Raw genomic sequence first — 20247 nt, 5'->3', positions numbered from 1 at the left:
GCGGATCTAATGAGGGATTTATCTGGATTATAGTCGCACTACTGCGGATCTAATGATGGATTTATCTGGATTATAGTGGGACTACTGTGGATCTAATGAGGGATTTATCTGGATTATAGTTGGACTACTGCGGATCTAATGAGGGATTTATCTGGATTATAGTCGGACTACTGCGGATCTAATGAGGGATTTATCTGGGTTATAGTCGGACTACTGCGGATCTAATGAGGGATTTATCTGGATTATAGTCGGACTACTGCGGATCTAATGAGGGATTCCTCTGGATTATAGTCGGACTACTGTGGATCTAATGAGGGATTCATCTGGATTATAGTCGGACTACTGTGGATCTAATGAGGGATTTATCTGGATTATAGTCGGACTACTATGGATCTAATGAAGGAATCATCTGGATTATAGTCGGTCTGCTGTGGATCTAATGAGGGATTTAACTGGATTATAGTCGGACTACTGCGGATCTAATGAGGGATTTATCTGGATTATAGTCGGACTACTGCGGATCTAATGAGGGATTTATCTGGATTATAGTCGGACTACTGCGGATCTAATGAGGGATTTATCTGGATTATAGTCGGACTACTGCGGATCTAATGATGGATTTATCTGGATTATAGTGGGACTACTGTGGATCTAATGAGGGATTTAACTGGATTATAGTCGGACTACTGTGGATCTAATGAGGGATTTATCTGGATTATAGTCGGACTACTGCGGATCTAATGATGGATTTATCTGGATTATAGTGGGACTACTGTGGATCTAATGAGGGATTTATCTGGATTATAGTCGGACTACTGCGGATCTAATGATGGATTTATCTGGATTATAGTGGGACTACTGCGGATCTAATGAGGGATTTATCTGGATTATAGTCGGACTACTGCGGATCTAATGATGGATTTATCTGGATTATAGTCGGACTACTGCGGATCTAATGAGGGATTTATCTGGATTATAGTCGGACTGCTGTGGATCTAATGATGGATTCATCTGGATTATAGTCGGACTGCTGTGGATCTAATGATGGATTTATCTGGATTATAGTCGGTCTGCTGTGGATCTAATGAGGGATTTAACTGGATTATAGTCGGACTACTGCGGATCTAATGAGGGATTTATCTGGATTATAGTCGGACTACTGCGGATCTAATGAGGGATTTATCTGGATTATAGTCGGACTACTGCGGATCTAATGAGGGATTTATCTGGATTATAGTCGGACTACTGCGGATCTAATGAGGGATTTATCTGGATTATAGTGGGACTACTGTGGATCTAATGAGGGATTTAACTGGATTATAGTCGGACTACTGTGGATCTAATGAGGGATTTATCTGGATTATAGTCGGACTACTGCGGATCTAATGATGGATTTATCTGGATTATAGTGGGACTACTGTGGATCTAATGAGGGATTTATCTGGATTATAGTCGGACTACTGCGGATCTAATGATGGATTTATCTGGATTATAGTGGGACTACTGTGGATCTAATGAGGGATTTATCTGGATTATAGTCGGACTACTGCGGATCTAATGATGGATTTATCTGGATTATAGTGGGACTACTGTGGATCTAATGAGGGATTTATCTGGATTATAGTCGGACTACTGCCGATCTAATGAGGGATTTATCTGGATTATAGTCGGACTACTGCCGATCTAATGAGGGATTTATCTGGATTATAGTCGGACTACTGTGGATCTAATGAGGGATTCATCTGGATTATAGTCAGACTACTGTGGATCTAATGATGGATTCATCTGGATTATAGTCGGACTACTGTGGATCTAATGAGGGATTTATCTGGATTATAGTCGGACTACTGTGGATCTAATGAGGGATTTATCTGGATTATAGTCGGACTACTGTGGATCTAATGAGGGATTTAACTGGACTATCGTCGGACTACTGTGGATCTTATGAGGGATTTAACTGGATATTAGTCGGACTACTGCGGATCTAATGAGGGATTTATCTGGATTATAGTTGGACTACTGCGGATCTAATGAGGGATTTATCTGGATTATAGTCGGACTACTGCGGATCTAATGATGGATTTATCTGGATTATAGTGGGACTACTGTGGATCTAATGAGGGATTTATCTGGATTATAGTTGGACTACTGCGGATCTAATGAGGGATTTATCTGGATTATAGTCGGACTACTGCGGATCTAATGAGGGATTTATCTGGATTATAGTCGGACTACTGCGGATCTAATGAGGGATTTATCTAGATTATAGTCGGATTACTGTGGATCTAATGAGGAATTTATCTGGATTATAGTCGGACTACTGCGGATCTAATGAGGGATTTATCTGGATTATAGTCGGACTACTGCGGATCTAATGAAGAATTTATCTGGATTATAGTCGGACTACTGCGGATCTAATGAGGGATTTATCTGGATTATAGTCGGACTACTGCGGATCTAATGAGGGATTTATCTGGATTATAGTCGGACTACTGCGGATCTAATGAGGGATTTATCTGGATTATAGTTGTATTATAATGCAGTAAAAGTACAGGTGACTTTGATGTGAATTGTTGCTGTATATGTATAAATAAAGCTGAACTGAATATGTTGTTAATGAACTGACCCTCATCATCGCTGGGTGGGGAGGAGTCTGACTCTGAGGAGGACCGGACCTCCTTCAGCCACTTCCTCTTCTTTGGTGGTGGTTCAGTCAGGGTTCTTGACTGACTCTTCATCTTCTCTCCTCCTCTCTTCTCTTCTTTTAGTCCTGAAACCTCTAGAGTGATCTCTCTCCTGTCTCGTGCTGCTATCCCTCGTTTCTCTTTCTCCACATCTTCTCTCTGCTTCTCTCTTTTCTCTATTTCCTGTTTTTTCTTTTCTCTTCTCTCTTTTTCTTGTTTCTCTCTGTCCTGCTTCTCTCTTTCTATTTGCTCTGTGTGGCTTTTCTCCCTTTCTTTTTCTCTCAACTCTTTCTCCTCTTTCTCCCTCTGTTTCTGCTCTCTCTCCTTCTTTTCCATCTCTTTATGATCTCTTTCCCTCTCCTTCTGCTCTCTGTTCGATCTGTTTATGTCTTTCATCTCTCTTTCATATTCCCTTCTTTCCCTTTCCTTTTGCTCATTTTGCTCCATTTCTCTTTTCTCGCTCTGTTCATTCTCAAACGTCTCCCTTTCCACCTTTATCTCATTTTGTATTTTATCCTCCTTTTTTTTTGTCATCTTTTCTTTCTCTTTCTTGTCCCACTCTCTCTGCTCGTTCTTTTCATTCCTCTCTCTTTCCATATGGTTCTTTTCCATTTTCTCTCGCTGTTCTCTCTTTCTTTCTTCGTTTTGTCTTTCTCTCTGCTTCTTCATGTCTCTCTCTTTCTGTTTCTCCATCTGAGGTTGGTTTTGACTGTGAATGTTCTGCAGCTGTATAGCCAGAGACTGACGCCTGTCAGACGGATGAAAACACAGTCAGTAAAACTCGTCCTCGGCCTGATCGATCCAATTGATCCAACCGATCTGACACCAGAGTCCAGGACATATCAACCTCACCTCATGGCCAGGCCCACTCTGTGCCACGGCTTTCGAGAACAAACTCGAACATAATCCTTCTTGTTGATGTTCTCCAAGAATTTCACGTATAGACGCTGGTAGCGCATTTTGGCGTCGCCAAAGTATCCCAGATACTGAAGGAAAGATATTGAGAACAAATAGTATAATTTCATACATAACATACTTCATAAAATTTATAAATTTATATAAAAATGTACATTCCCGGTAACAAAAAGACTGGGAATCTGTGAAATTAAAAAAAAAAAGTCACGGCTGAGTGTGAAATGTAAATAAAAACAGAATTTCATGATTTTCCATATCTCTCAAACCCACATGTTATTCCCAGTAGAAGATCAACGACACATCAGATGATGAAACAGACAAAAAGTTGGAACAGGAGCAACAAAAGGCTTTAAAAGTACCTGGTACAAACCAGAAACACCTGGAGGAGCATTGGACAACTAACCAGGTTACCTGAAAACAGGTCAGTAACATGACTGGGTATAAAAGGAGCATTTCAGAGAGGCAGAGTCTCTCAGATGGAAAGATAGACAGAGCTTCACCAATTTGAGACAAACTGGATCTAAAACTGTGGAACAATTTCAGAAAAATGTTCCTCAGACTCTGAAGATCCTCCATCTACAGTGTACAATATCATCAGAAGATTCAGAGAATCAAGAGGAATCTCTGTATGCATGGGACAAGGCTGGATGCTGGTGATCTTCTGCATTAAAAGCAGACATGATTCTCTACTGGAAACCACTGCATGGACTCAGGAAGACTTCCAGAAACCACTGTCTGTGAACACAGTTCACCCTGAAACCCACAAATGCAGGTTAAAGCTCCATCATGCAGAGAAGAAGCCAGATGTGAACAGGATCCAGAACCAGCTTCTTTCGTCTTCTCTGGACCAAAGCTCATTTAAAATGGTCTGAGGCAAAGTGGAAACCTGGATGAAGATGTGAACTAGTTCGTGGAAAGCATGGAGTCCAGACCTTTCACCAATACACAACATCTGGAGCATCATGGAAGCAGGAATCCAGCAACCAAGGTCCAGGACTGTAGAGCAGCTACTGTATACAGAAAACTGGTTAAGCTGGTAATACTGTGAACGTTTGTGTCAAGTGATTGCCTCAATTTTTTTTAACTGAGAGAACAAAAAATTAACTTAAATCAAGTATAGTCAACTTAAAAGTACAATAGTCAGAACTTAAAATTATCAGTCCACTACACTTACAATGCTAGTTTTATTAAAAAATATTTAAAATCAAAATATATAATTCCAGTAAAATTATTCTTTTGTCAGAGACCACACACTGCAGTACATTTAATGTATTTTATTTAAACACACAACAAAGCAAAATGTCCTACCAGAGATGCTCTGTGTGATTTACCAGATGCAAACAGCTTTCTCTTTATAACATTAACTAAATATTTTTATATGACCGTATTACTGTACATTTCTATGATGTAGCAAATAGAACATGTAACACATTATTAAACCATTTTCTTTCAAACATAAACTGTTTCTTGAGTGCTTGTTCAGTCACAGTTTTCAGGTTTGGGGGGACAAAACAACACTGACAATATAACAAAGGAAAACCTGTACGCTTCATGTGCCACACAAAGCACACTGAGACCCAGAACTGGTAAATAGGGATAATTTCAGTAGGATAATATCAATAAAACAAACAATACCAGACACATCTAGTACAAGAAAAAGCTCATTCTATATGAGCAACTGCATGAATATTTGCTACAATCAATGAAATGTAATTGTGCAACAGTCCAGACACGGACAGGAAGCCTTGTGCCGTGGCCATGAATGTGGCTGCAAGCTCACCCCTCAGCATCACTTACATTCAGCTTTACCTGCTAAATGAAGATAAGTGTTTTTCAAGCACTGCAGGTACTGCAGGTGGAGTTCGTTAGTAAAGCCAAACAGGAGGCGGCTTGCTTTGGGGGGATTGCTGAGTATGTCCGTTACAAGGCGGCCCTGGGATGATACCGCTCGTCAGGGGTTGGGTTGGTGTGATGTTGGGCTTGCACCTCCGTTGCCCTCATAGCAGACCATTCCTACTGGAAAGCCCAGATTCTCACTCATTAAGATACTACATGGTGCAAGAAAAGAGGCAAAAATAATATATATATATATATATATATATTTGAAATATATATATATTTGAAATATATATTATAACCCATCATCCCAAAATAATAAATCAGGAGAATAGCAAAACAGATTCAAACTAATCAGAAAACGTTACTCACTGAACTGCTCTACTTCATAATCATACATCATAATACACCCCAGAAAGTCAGAGGTCCTCTCAGGACAAGGCTGCTGCTTCAGTATCTCCAATCGATATAACACACATAAGTGTCGAGCAAAGAAATATATCTGATACCAGTTCATTTGTTCGTATAGAGAAGTAAAACAAGGAAAGGTGACAGGATTAGCTCTTGTATTATGGATGAGTTAACCACCGATATCATTACAAGCAAACACAGAAATATCAGCCTGCTGTCTGTCTTCCTCTTAAAGAATTCCATCCAGTTGCATCAGGCTACAGTTGTCAAATGATCATTATTCACCTAAGTCAACCTCATGTTTATACACATTCAAACACTTTTCACACTAGAAAAGATCCAGCAGCTTCTAATGAGTAGAACTTGAACTCACCTAACTCAGCCAGACAATAGCGTCCTCTTCACTGCCGGCAAATGTCCTTTAAAAAGGTCCAAACTTGTAAAAAAACAGAAAAATGCAGATGCAAATGTATTGACCGAGGGCCAATGTGCGGAGGCCTTAAACTGCTCTGGGAAAATAAGAAAAGGGTGCAGCTTTCTCTGCATCCTTCAAGGGCAAGCATAGACTCACAGCATGCAGCTGCTCTGTCTGAGGTAAAATTTGCTTAACTTAAAAAAAATGAGCACAGCCAAAGAATGTCTCATGCATACTGTACACTCATTCTGTTTAAGTAATACAGCCAAATTAGTTTTTAAAGTGGTGTTTAATCCAATGGTTTGCATAGAAAGAACTTTTGCGTAAGAGTATAGAATCCTGCATCAGACCAGAATGGGACAACATTCCTCCAACTCCAGCAACTGGTCTCCTCTCTTCCAAGATGTTTCCAGACATGTTAGAAGAAGAGATGCCGAACATCACCCTGGAACTACTTTTTACACCGTGCCGAACATCACCCTGGAACTACTTTTTACACCGTGCCGAACACCACCCTGGAACTACTTTTTACACCGTGCCGAACACCACCCTGGAACTACTTTTTACACCGTGCCGAACACCACCCTGGAACTACTTTTTACACCGTGCCAAACATCACCCTGGAACTACTTTTTACACCGTGCCGAACACCACCCTGGAACTACTTTTTACACCGTGCCGAACATCACCCTGGAACTACTTTTTACAAAAGTGTTGCTGCATCAGATTCACTATCAGCTCATATTTTCCATCACATGATGAAACGTCTCAGTTTCATCCTCTGAGATGTTGTTAATCTTCTACTGGGGATGAAAGATGACCTGATGGGATGTGGAAATCAATAAATTCTGTTTTTGTTTACATTTGACACACAGCCGTGACATTTTTCTGTAAAAACTCACGTTACTGGTTGCACAGAACTGCCTTTGACCATCTTTGATCTCTGGGCTGAATTTCTGGAGCAGAGCTTTTTGCACCCTCCAGATCGGGGGGGGCTCCCGGCCGGTCTGCAAAGCCATCTAACAACATAAAGACGGCATAGATCACATATGGTGGCTTATTTAGACAGCTAACGCATGGATTCTGACTCACCTTAAGAGTCCCGATGTCCTCAGTCCGAACCACAAATTCATCCCGCTCACGGAAGATTCCCTCGCCACCGCTCTCGCTGTCTTCCTCTTCGCTCTCCCCGGCGATGGCGGCATCAGCCTGCTTCTTCGCCAGGTGGAGGGAGGTGAGGCGCTGGGAAGCTGGGGCTTCGTCTGGAGTCGGAGGTGAGGGGGGTTCAGACGATGATGAAGAAGATGGAGAAGAAGAAGAGGGGGAAGCCTGTCCAACTTCAGGTTCCTGGTCTTGATCAGAGGATGACGGGGGAGGTGTGGTGGATGGAGGGGGAACAGAGTGGGGAAGGTTGGAAAGGGGTGACGATGGGATGGGCGGAGGGGAGGTGGAAGGGGGCGGGGACGTTCCTGCGGTCGGAGGCGGCTGGTAGAAGGACTGCTCAGACAGAGGATACGGACGTCCTTCTCCCTTGTCTTGCTGGATGGGCATTGTCGTGGTTACAGAGGAGCAGAGGAGAGGGAGGGGCAAGGGGGATGAGTAGGTTGGGGGTGAGGGGGAGACAGTGGGGAATGGAAGTGCAAGGGCAGGTTCGGATGGAGACTCTGAAAAAACAGGAAAACATTATTATTCTTTCCAGACACTAAATCAGTGATTAGTTATGCATCACATTTCCAGGCACCCAACATGTTTCACACTGAATCCTGGACATTTCCATGTAAAGAAGCAATTCAAATAAATCTTTATTTATTATAAACCTTAATTTAAATTACTTCTCCAAATAGCAACAGTTGATTAAAGCGTTTCATAGCTCAACCAGGATGTGTGTGTGCGGGTGCTGGGAGGTCTGGGATCACGTTTTCATACCTAAACCATGATGTCAGACCGAGTCTCAGGGAGATGAGTTAACTTCATATGTGTGTGTGAAATAAGCTGTTTCAGGATTACATATCTAAGTACGTAATAATAGACATGATTAATGCTGCTCTTCTTCTCATTCTTTTTGGCTGAATATAAGATTGTAGGACTGGTTCTGTTTTATTTACTGTGTATTTATTCTTCTTTGGAGAACTTTGTTCCACTGTGGTTGTTTTTAAGTGCTTTATAAATAAAGTTGGGTTTGAACTGCTTTTTCCTGAGCACTTCAAGTTTTCCTGTGAGGTGATGGCAGCTGTTTGAACAGCTGTTGCTACATATAAGTGAGTAATTATTTGCTGAAGCAGAAGTCTGGGGAAGAAGTAAAGAATCTTTACCTTCAGCTTTAGGAGCCTCCAACATTTCAGATATCCTGTCTTCATCCTCCTCCTCATCCCCCTTCTCTTCCTCCTCTACATTCTGTGTCTCTGTCAACATTTCCTCATTATTTCTGGTTTCCTCTCCTCCATTCCCCACCTCCTTCTCTTCCTCCCCTTCTGGTCCTCGTTCTCCATCCTCTGTCGGGTCTCTCTCTGACTCAGGGGAGGTCGGTCTTTGCCTTTCATCACCCTCCATGTGGTGCTGATCGAGCGTAAACGTGTCCTTTTTTGTATTGTCCATCGTTGGGATGAGAGGAGGCATGGCAGGGAGGGGATAGCTGAGAGAAGGCTCCTGAGGCGTGGCTGGGGACAAGGTGGGCTGGGCCTTCATCACTGCAGAAGCCATTGCAGCAGCCAGTGAGTGGGGGGTGTCGTAGAGGGCAGAGATGGCGGATGAGATGCTCTCCTGCAGGTCCTGGTTCTTACTGACCGAGTCCTCTTCATCAGAGGAGAAGGATGGAAGGGCCTCCAGGTTTCCCTTCAGCTCCTCATCCAAAGGCTTGCAGGGACTGGAGCAGTCGCTGAGGGCCAGGTCGGCCCCCCCACCCTGACCTTCCTTGCTGAAGGCTCCTGGGAGCTGCTGAGGAGGAGTTGCTGGCAGAGAGTTAGGAGATAAGGGTCTTATACCTTCTCTGAGAGAAGAGCAGGGGTCTACAGCATCGTGCTGACTTCCATCATGTCCTGGTTCATGGTCAGACTGTTTTTTCCCCACCTTCAGGAAATCCAAAAAGGAGGCCATGAAACCAGGTCTGAAGTCATCAGCCTGCAAGAAAACAGTCCTTTATTCAACCAGCAAAGTTAGACCTCTGAGCTCCTCCTCAGTTCAGATTGTTAATAATCTGCTCGCTAATAACAATAAAAATACATATTTTTCTCCTTCAGCTGACGTAAGACCCTGCATCGGAATCAGCAGGTAAAGATGGATTTTATTCAGCTGATGAGTTTTCCTGTGACATCCCAGACAGCGATCTAGAAACGATAAGGCAGGACCGACAGTAGGTGGCAGCAAGGCTCCTGTGCTGGAAGATGCAGTAACTGTGGCAACCGCTGCCGTGGTAACAGGCATCTCTTTTCTCTCTTTTGTCAGTCAGAACGAGCTGGCTGTCAGTCAACTATAACCTTCTCTCCAATCCTCAAACCAGAAAAAACGGGACTGAAAATGAATGAACACACTGTTCTTTCGTCTCACTGAAGACGAAGTGAATATCTTTACTTCTACCTTTCACAGATACCTGTGAAGAAAGCCACCTTATGAAAGGCATTGGACTATAGGTAGCTGAGGGTTGCATCACTTAGATGATGCCCTCTTTCCACCAGGAGCATTAGTTTGAACTGATGAGGTATGAATTATATATGAAGCTGCAAGCTTTGCCCATTTTGCTGAGGGTGTAAAGCAACTTACTAAACTGGAGAGCTTCTGTGTAGCAGCCCAGGCTTCAGGATTCAGAGGGTCCTCACTTTCCTTTTTCCATCCATCTAACATCATCTGTGTTAACAGCAGAGAAAAAAAAACGCTGAGTAAAAAATGGGACAAAATATTCAGACAGCATACAACTGGTTTCTGTGTTGGTGTCCACAAACCAGTTGGGCTCTGTAGATGTGGCTGCTTCAGAAATGACAGAGTAGGGAGTTTTTATGTCAATTAAACAGTTTCCAGCAGAAGCCAGATGTTTTCAGGTCTGAGTGGAGGCTTAACAAACTGATAAGCCAAATGTAAGCTGATAAGGACTAACAGCGGATCCGTGTGCACCTGTTACATGTTTACAGGATCAGATTCAGTCTGGCTAAACAAGCCACGTTCTGTTCTTGTGTCTGGGTTCAACGAGGAACCAGGGTTCACTTCTGTGGAAACATCAGCAGAGCCGCTCAGCGTTCTGTAGGAGCGTCAGAGGTGAGCAGAGCAGACTGGGGTTCCCCACAACAAACTAATTCACCATGATGTTTGTGCACCAGTGAAATGAAACCTGGTGACTCAGTAATTTATTAAACCTTCATTCATTTTTTCCTCAATGTGGCACCAGTTGGTAAAATATAAGCAAACCAATATTTAATTCCTCAGGTAAAGAGACACAAAAAGGTTTAGTTCACACTTTATGAGAGAATACTGCTTCCAATGCAAACCCACAGAACTGCTTATCAGAACTCAAGGTGTGCCCTGTTTCTATGGTAACTGGCTTCCCTGGCACTCAAGCATGGACTGAGTTGTCGTGCACAGGTTTCTCTGCATCTCTTCAGAGGTGCAGCTTCTCAACTTGTTCACACCAACGCGTGTTATCCTGCAGGTTTAATATCAACAACTACACTTCTGTTCTCACAAACTTGTTGTTTTTTGTCAGTTTGTCTTCCTGTAGGTGCTCCTAATGATTCTCTTCTTAGTTTTTCTTAACTAGGCCGTAGGATGTTTTCTTGTAAGTTTCTTTACAGGTGTTTTTTACTATTGTTATGTCTTTTCGAGATCTTTAACATAATTTGAAACAGATTACAGATAAATTCTGTAATAAAAGGAAAATTGCTCAAATGAATTGGTAAATAATAAGCCTCTAATTCCTGATGCTCACACACACAGCCACAGCAAATGCTCTGAAGTATTTTCCATCATCATTGTCTCAGCTGTTTGTGCTCCTGGACACTGAGTGGAAAACCTCTGCATGTCCACAGCAAATGTTGCAGACATTCATGTGCAGAGTTTCATGACTTCAGCACACGTCTGGAAACAGCTTTAAACTGTCAGCCCATGAAGGTAGAGGCTATGAGCTAGCTCTGGCATACAGGAATCTGCAGGTGTTTCTCCTGCAGCATTATTTATGTTTGTCCCATGTTTTATTTACCTCTGCAGCTCTCTGCTCCTGCTTCATCATCTTGTCTTGTGTCAGGTCCAGATCATTTCTGCTGATGTCCATGGTAGTGTTTGGACCTGGACTCAGACCCAGAGATGGCGCTGACCCCACGGATCCATCAGACAGAACTGGCTCACTGCTGGACAGCGAGTCTGTCCTCAACAAGGACTCCGATGGCAGCAAAGTGGAAACAGGCAGTTTGATCTGGGAATGACACATAGCACGGCAGATGCATGAGGCTGAAATATTTAAGACTCAAATCTAACAGTGTACCACTACACACTCTCTAAGTTCATCTATATTCTGACATCAAACAATCAATGAATTAAATCTGCAAACAAATCTTTAAACATGAATCAATGCTTTAGTTCATATATGTCAAATACATTTTCTGATCTGCTGTGTGAGGATAAACTGGAGCTCAGTAGCTTATGAAGGTTATGAAGGTTTAGCAAAACTCATGGAGGCTGTTCAGTATAAAAATATAAATTATAATTTAACTAATCATATTTGCAGTCACTGTTATTAGTGAACATCTTGAAATAGTTTTATTTTATTTCCAAAAAAGTTAGGACACCAAAATGTATGTACACACCGACTGCACTGGCTTTCAGACCCTATAGACCAAATATCAGATACTTAAACTGATAAATGAAAACAAGAAAGACTAAATGTTAAACCTACAATCTCATGTCACTGGTAAAACGAGAAAACATTTTGCTTTCAGAGTGATGATTAGTCTGATGCTGAGGTGCTAAATGTCTTCCTGCGCCACCTCATCTTCACAGGTTCAAATCTGGGTTAAAATGATTCACAGGAAGCTGCCTTCTGTTCTTTACATTTTTCACAACATCCCAACAGACATTGTTCCCCACAAGGCCGAGACTGCGCTTGCTGTTAATTAAGCATATGTTTTATCATGGATGCCTTGTGAAGCATTATTTGTGCTCAGATATAAGGTCACAGGGTCAACGGCGGCAAAAATCATAGAAAGTTCCGGAAACGAGACATGGCATGATTGGGTTCAGGTGCCTAGATACCGTCTATAGCAATGGGTCTGGCTCGGTACAGTAGGGTTTGGTTCGGTAAACCCTTATCTTAGTTGCATTTCCACAGCCATCCGTGACCTTACCTGCTAGGTGGCATACCATCTGGATAGCCAAAGATGTGTCTGTAACAACATAGCGTGATGTCATAAGTGTGACATCATAGTGCAACGCCTTCCTTAAATTCTAAGGTAGAGGGCGACCCAGGTAGAATGGTGGAAACCTAGCAGGTTGTCATTTTTTTTCTTGTCTCGCGGCTTTAACCTTTAACTAAGGCCCGACCCATTAAAAAAATGGTAAGAAAAGTCCAATTTTTTTTATATGAGGTCTTTATTTGGCCCTTTAACAAAATATAACAAGAAATTTCAAATTTTTTGCGGAGATATCTACCATTTATTTCCATGTGACAGTTTAAAAATATTATAAAGTGGTTTTCTGCTTCTGGGTATCTATTAGGGGACAAAAGACAAGTATAGGATTGTGTTCAACAGGATTTTGAGTTTATACCGCAAATTGAAGCAAATTGTCTCAGAAACTGTATGTGACATTTATGTCAAGTTGTGCTCTTATGGGTTAAACAACAAAAAAGCTAGTGTATATTCAAACATGTAGCTGTTCCTGCTTTGTTCGTATTGTTAAAATGTGAACTGACCAATCTGTCAACCAATCACTAGATTGCAGTGTGTCAAGCTCCTCCCTTTAAGGTCAGATCAATAAGACTGGGGCCCCAGCAGAAGGCGAGAATATCCAAGTCGAGTTGAATATTCTGGCACCTTTTCCTGCATACCGACCCTGACCCATGTGTGGAAATGGAACTATAGTAATTCTTCTCAGCCATAATCTTAGAGTGAACAGACCAATAACTTGCGCTGTTGTTAGCATGTTTATCACTTTGTTCACACACTTCAAATTCAGCAACTCTGAAGTCTGAGTTCTCCATTGTGCCTCCTAGTGGAATCCGCCAGTTGGCTGCAAACATAAAGTTAAAAACTAAGTTTAGTCTTAGCCTAAGAGTAAATGAATCACCTCAACCTTCAGGTATTTAATTTAGTTCTACTTCAGTATTAGATCATTCTTCCTGTTCAAACTGTCTGAGGGTGACATTTCCTGACCTAGTGTAACTCATCTTTCAACCATTATTACCTTGACAGGTGTGACTGGATCTTGCTGTGATGGTTGCTGCTGTTGGTAATAATGCTGCTGATGGTGGAGCTGGTGGTGGGCACAGGAAACCTGCTGCTGCTGCTGCTGGTGCAGCTGATGCTCCAGCTGCTGCTGTGGAGCTTGGTGAAGGTCTGGCTGCTGGCTGTAATGTTGTTGGGTGTATGGTTGCTGCTGATGATATGTGAGACTTTGTGCTTTGTTCATATTTCGATGACTGCCCATCAGCCCTGCCTCCCGTCTACCACGTCCCCGTCCCCGCCCCCGTCCCCTTCTTGTTTCACCAGCCCCTGACCCTACCATCCCCCGGCAATAAGGGGGCTCGGGAAGGGGACGTATGCGTGGTCTACCTCGAGGGCGAGGAGGGCCTTCACGTTTTGGTTTAGTTGGTTTCCTGCCTCGTTTTTTAGGGCCATCATGTGGGAGGAGTTGTGGCGTGTGTCCAAGGGAGCAGTAGCTGGAAGTCTGACAGAAGTCTAAGTCACCCATCACTGGACTGAGACAACTTACCCCTGGAGTCCCAGCAACCCTCCTACAATTAGACACTAAGTCTGGCAAGAGATCAGGAATGCGGCGACTGTTGAGGCGAATGTCTGCTGGAACATCAGCTTTATCTTCATCATCTTCAAACTCATACTCCTGAGCATAGTTTTTCTTTGTTTGGTGTTGTGGTTCCCGCCGCTGCTTGAGCAGGTGAAATGAGCTGGTCTTCAGCAGCTTTTTGGGTCGAGACGAACAGAAGATAGGTGAGGTTAGACCAGTGGTGTTGGAGCTTCCGCCCACGTTTCCCATCAGCTTGCTGTCTGAGCCATCTCTTTGAGCTGCTGAACCCAGCCCCATAGAGGGTGTTTGGGACTGGATAAGACCAAGCTGGTCAGTGTTCACAGTTGAAGGAAGCTCGTGGGTCTTCAGAGAATCAAGGTCTAAGTGTACGTTACCAGTTCCTGTTCCTGAACGGTTGAGGCAGTACGGCCCATAGCCTTGATCACTGCGATGACCAACTATATCGTATTCTTCTCCAGCGCTACCTGCTTTTAAGGCCTCGGTACCCTCTTGTACTCGCCCATGACCTTGACTAAGGTTTTCCTGACCACCCAGTTTAGCCCCAGAATCTTCAGCACAGCTGGACTTATACTCAGATGAACAGAATATGTCCTCCATCTCTGGAAAAAAAGAGCGGTCTTCATCTTGCAAGAGAGAGTCTGGAAAGCAGATGGATGTTAGAGATGCAAAACGCTGCTGCTGGACTGGATTCTGGCCTACTTTATCCACTGGGCTTATTGTGTCAAACTGGTGCTCTTTGAATTGGTCTAACTGTGAGTGTGACAGTTGTGCTTCATGCTGCCTTGGTTGGGATTGTTGTGGTTGCTGGGGCGCCTCCATATTTACTGTCATCCGGGATGTGTGTGTGTGGGATAACTGGGTGTGTGGCAGCTGATGGTGGATGTGTACTTGTTGTTCCTGAAGAGCATGGGAGTGGCCGTGGACCAAAGACTGGTTGAGATGATGAAGGTGTGAAGGTGTAGATATGCCTAAATCTGGTTCTGTGAGAAAGTCATGGAGCTCTGAGGTCTGTTGTTGGGGGTGGTTGTGGGGAGTGATTCTGTGCTGCTGTCTGAGCTGGTTTCCACCATCTCCATCTCTAACGGTCACCCCAACCCCAGTTCTGTCCATTGGTCCTCCACTGTCGTCTATACGAGACACAGAGTTCTGAACGGCTTGAGTCTGATCTCTTGTTTGGGCTGCAAGGCTGTAGTGGGGATCTAAAATTTGGTTCTGGAGCTGGAGTTGCAGCTGTGAGGACTGCTTCTGTGGGTGAGGGTCCACCCTCACAGCCTCAGCTCTTCCTGCTGAATCCGTCACAGGCTGCAGTTGTTGCTGTGTAAGTGCTTGCTGAGGGTCCATCTTGGCATGAGTGGTATGAGAGAGCACCGACTGCATCATGTGAGCTGGCTGAGGAGGATCTGGTGATGAATCCATCAAAGATAGGGGGGCCTGGCTTTGCTGAGCATGCACATCTGCTGTGTTACACAAGTAGGAAGTGTCACCTGTGTTTGAAGTTTTCTTCAGCTCTATGTGAGAGTGGCTGAGCAAGTGCGAGCTCTGATGGCTTTGAGAGGTCTGTGTATGATGAGTGTATCGGAAAGGCTCTGGGATTTGTTGGGGGTGTTGTTGTGAATGTGAGGGGTGATGAGGATGCTGGGAGTGTAGGTTTTGCGTATATGGACCCCCTCTTCCATAATGGACCACAGAGCCCAACTCATGTGGCTGTGGATGGGAGTCGGTGGTATGGGATTTTGGCACTGTCAACTTTGACTTAGTCTGCTGTTTCTTCAGAGATATTTCTAACTGCCCATTTAAGCCACTTGTGTCACTAACTGCATTTCCAAGACCTAAACTGCTGACAGTGTTATTGGTACAAATCACACTCTTAGGGTGGTACTGATCATCTGAGATTTTGTTGGTATCATAGGTCATGTCCTTGCCTTCTGCATCCCTGGCCTGTGAGATGGACTGGGGGAGCTGCTGAAGATGTGAATGATGCTGGGAAGGAAGGGAGGCAGAGCTCTGAGGATGTAGTAAGTGGCTGATTAGGAAATCATTGTCCTCTTCCCGGTTTTGGGAGCGCTTATCTGGCAACATGTCTTTCTCTGTTTTTGGCTTGTTTTGCGTTACATGGTAAGACTGGCACTGAATCTGCCGTGTAACAGCAAAAGCTTGCTGTGAGGACATGTAAGCAGGAGATAGGATGGAGGAGTGGTACTTTGTGGCCCCTGGGCCTCCAGGGGATTGTGCTGGATGAGCAGCAGCAGGAGAGTGCAATGCAGGATAACTGACAGAGGGTGACGTACGAGACTCAGGTAGGTGGTAAGAGCTGGTACTTTCATTTCCAACACCAGCAGCACCACTCCCTGATCCTGAAGAACCACCTCCATCGTCGTGTGCGGCAGGCCCAATCCTTGTTGATTCACTCCCATACCCTAAGGAAGGACTGCCTGCTGTTCTGAGAGAGGCTGAAGCAAAACTTGAATCTTTAAAGACTATCTCAGCAGAGAATGAGCGTCCTCCAGAGACAATACCAGTGAATGATTTCCCCCCAGTAACCCCTGCTACAGAGCTTAAGTCCTGAGCATGAGGTGAGCCAAATCCTCCATAGGGCTGGGCCCTGTTTGTAGATGAGGGCTGGCTGGGGGAGTAGGACTGGGGCTGGGGAGGGCTCTGGTCTGATGGGCCTGAGTTAGACTTTAGGACTGATTGAGAGCCATAGTTTGGTAGGCATTGTTTAGGGGCTGGCTGGTGAACAAGGGTAGATGACACCACTGGCAGAGCAAGCAGTGCTGAAGCTGACTGAGAAGGTGGCTGCTGATGAGATGAACTGGGTAAGGAGGTGATGCTTGTCTTGGAACTTGAGGATGATGAAGAGGTGGTGGAGGAGGCTAATGGTGGAGTATGTGGGGTATGGGAAGAGGATGATGCTGAGCCTGAAGAGGAGTAACCACTGGTGGAGTTAGAAGTCTTGAGTCCCTTTGTGGCAGATGTAGAGGAAGCGAAGGTGTTGGAGGATGAGGATGTGTAGGGAATTTGGCTTATAGGTTGATAGGTTTGGGATTCCATCTGTGGTGAGGGTTTTAGATCTGTGGATGGGCTCTGTTCCTCCAGGGGACTGCAGGGCATTCCTGCATGTTGATGTTGGCTGACTATCTGCTGGTAGCCAGATGACCCACCACAGCTGGCGTATTGCTGTAAGGTCGCAGACTGGTAATGCTTGATCACACTGTCCTGTCGGGAAACTTCCCTCTCTGGAGGAGGCTGAGGCTGGGCTGCAGGTAGCAGAGCTGGAGCAGAAGAGAACATGGAGGCATTATATAGCTGAGAGGACAACAGGTCGAATGGGGGAGGGGTCAGGTGGCAGCTGGAAGAGGTGGAAGGGATCTGAGAAGGGGTTTGGGGCTCATGGGAGCCCCTGTAGGTGACGCTTGGAGAAGACAGCAACCTCTCAAAGCCCAAGCTGGATTGGGCGGGTGTTTTGATGTGCAGCAGAGGATCATGTGGGGATAGTAAACCATTGGAAGCTGGGCTAAATGTTGGTGCATCCTGCAAGGATAGGGAGGATGTAAAAGATCGTCCAGAAAAGGAGCCAGGATATTGGTATGCAGAGAGGGTTGAGGAAGAGGGAAGGGAGCCGGAACCTGGGAGTGCCCCTGAAATAAAGAGCTCCGCTGGGGCTGGCGTGTGCATGGCTACAGGACACAACAGCACATAAACAGTGTTGGTCAAAGTAAGCCAGTACTTACATTAAACAAAGAAAATGTCCTGTTCCAGACAACAAACTTTAATTTATTGTTGATAAGATTGATACTTACCACTCTGCCAAGATGGAGTCCGAAACTGAGACAGGAGGGAGGCAGAGGGCATTGGCTGTGGACCCTGGGACTCCAGAGCTGAAATCAGATTCATGACAGAGCAGTCAGGACCTGAGGGGCTGGCATGGTGAAGGCTGGGTTCAAACAGCCCTGACAGACCTAGCAACAAATAATTACCCTTACTTCATTTACAATCACAACAAGGATCATCTATAACCTCTTCAAAGTTGGGCTTCTATTTTCATTCTGCAGCTTTTAAAGCAGCATGTTATTAGCAAGAATTTACATCCTGCTCCTTTGTGTGGAACAAAAAAAATCATTTTCCCATCTGGAAAGACAAACATCTCTCTTCAGTATTCATATGGAAGCACCTGATGCCTGAACCAGGAAGCTGGACTATCCCAGATATCTCTCTGATTCCTGCAAACCCAGACATTCAGATCCTGATCAGCGGCACTACGAAGCTTGTTATCAACACCTAATCCAATCCAGGGTTTTCCATCTGGATCAGAGCACACTCACATAAAAGGGGCGGCGTTTACATCGTCTGACCAATCACAGACATGGAGAAATCCTGCAGAGAAGCTACTTTACCATGGAGAAGCAGACCATTATTCTTAAGAAATATAAAGAGGGTAAAACGCATCATTCAGGCCCGAAGTAAAACTGTTACCATAGCAACAGCCAGGAAGGAATGCTGCCAGAAAACTCCCAACTCTGTTGATCCGTAAATTGGTGAGATTCTATAATATTCATTGATGGGACAATATAAACATATATCACTGATTATTACAGCCCAGACGTTTGGGGCGGAGCTTCCTCAGTTCCTTCCTTTCCTTTGTATTTTCCATCTGTAGAGGCTCCTGTGTGAGAGCATGTTGGAATATTAATTCCTCACCATGACGACAAGAGTAGTTGTGGTTCTATAAATTCATTTCTTCCATATTTGAGCATTACTATTAGCATTGTCCTTATCTCAGATCAACCCTGGTGGAGCTAAACAGACTTGGGAACAAGTCCAGAACAAGGAGAGAAATATTCTTCAAAGCTCTCGGAGACCAGGCTTCATTTCTTCATCTAAAGGATACATCTGTCCCAAAAAAGCTTCCTCTCCTAGCGTCCTCTGTTGGGTGGGACATTTTCCAAGAGATATGATTGATCAGGAGGTGGAGCTTTTATACTCGTTGATCTCTGATCCAGGACGTAACCTGCTGCAGAGCAGGCTAGCCGTTCAGCATGAGTTACCATGGCGACTTACCCAGTAAAAGGTAAACCAGCTTCGTTGTACAGAAAACCCTGGGTTAACATCGATGTTACCTCCATAAGATAAAATCCAGCTTCCTGGTTCAGGAATCTGGTTAAACAGAAATATCCAACTTTTTGCAGGTATGTATATTTTTAGCTCTGCAATGAACTGGCAACCTGTCCAGAGTGTATCTTGCCTCTTGTCTGGTAATTACTTGAATAGACTCCAGCCCTTCTATTAACCACTTAGTTGAACTGATGGCTACAAATCAAGCGTTCTACCATAAACTGGAAAGTATTGTGAAAAATCACAGACAATTGGATCCATCTGTCAACTGACATTTTTTTAAATGAATTTAATATCTATTTCCAAAATTCTCAAACACCTGGAACGCTGTGTAAGATAAATGTAAAATCTCACCAAACCACATTTTATTCCCAGCAGAGGCTGAACAATATGTCAGAGGATGAAACTGAGACATTTCACCATGTGGTGGAAAATATGAGCTGATTGTGAATCTGATGGCAATAACACATCTGATGTAAGCAGGATTGCAGGATATATATATATCATATATTTTTTATACTTTCTAGAATGCGCCGCTAGGTGGCAGCAGCAATTGTAGTAGCTCTGTTTTTAACTTGTGATTTTTTACAATATAGCCGTCTTTTTTAAGACATCAGCTGTCAATCTGTGTCTGTTCGGGTAGATTTTTCGCGCTGGTCAGAGGCTGTGCTATACGGGAGATTTTTCTGAATATTTTTTCTTTTTTGCAAGACTTGTTATTGTGAGTCTCCATGGCAACGAGACTTGTTTACCATCGGGATCAACTGATAAAACTCTCCAAACTCAAGATTATCAGTGAAACAACACTTCAAATCCCAACGGAGTTGAAAAGAAAGAGAAGAGGATGCAGGGCAGGAGCGAGGCAGAGAGAAAAACGGTGGCGATTCAAACCGTTTCTTCCAACGGTTGTTA

The 20247-nt window shown here is 44.0% G+C and overlaps 1 protein-coding gene across 1 annotated transcript in view; it reads right to left on the bottom strand.

Moving 5' to 3' along the window:
• The window catches only part of prr12b (proline rich 12b), a 49701-nt gene that overhangs the window by 12919 nt on the left and 16535 nt on the right, over positions 1-20247 (bottom strand). The window contains exons 3-11 of the mRNA XM_042000912.1: positions 18024-18101; positions 13642-17900; positions 11444-11656; positions 10018-10101; positions 8574-9378; positions 7354-7925; positions 7164-7280; positions 3537-3670; positions 2627-3432 (exon numbers count right to left, since the gene is read on the bottom strand). Of these exons, the coding sequence (XP_041856846.1) occupies positions 2627-3432; positions 3537-3670; positions 7164-7280; positions 7354-7925; positions 8574-9378; positions 10018-10101; positions 11444-11656; positions 13642-17900; positions 18024-18101 (7068 nt within the window). The remainder of the gene's footprint in view (positions 1-2626; positions 3433-3536; positions 3671-7163; positions 7281-7353; positions 7926-8573; positions 9379-10017; positions 10102-11443; positions 11657-13641; positions 17901-18023; positions 18102-20247) is intronic.

Source organism: Melanotaenia boesemani, chromosome 2 (genome assembly GCF_017639745.1).
Source record: "Melanotaenia boesemani isolate fMelBoe1 chromosome 2, fMelBoe1.pri, whole genome shotgun sequence".
NCBI lineage: Eukaryota > Metazoa > Chordata > Actinopteri > Atheriniformes > Melanotaeniidae > Melanotaenia > Melanotaenia boesemani.
Note: the sequence above shows the minus strand (reverse complement) of the source record. Positions and strands in the feature narration are given on the sequence as shown.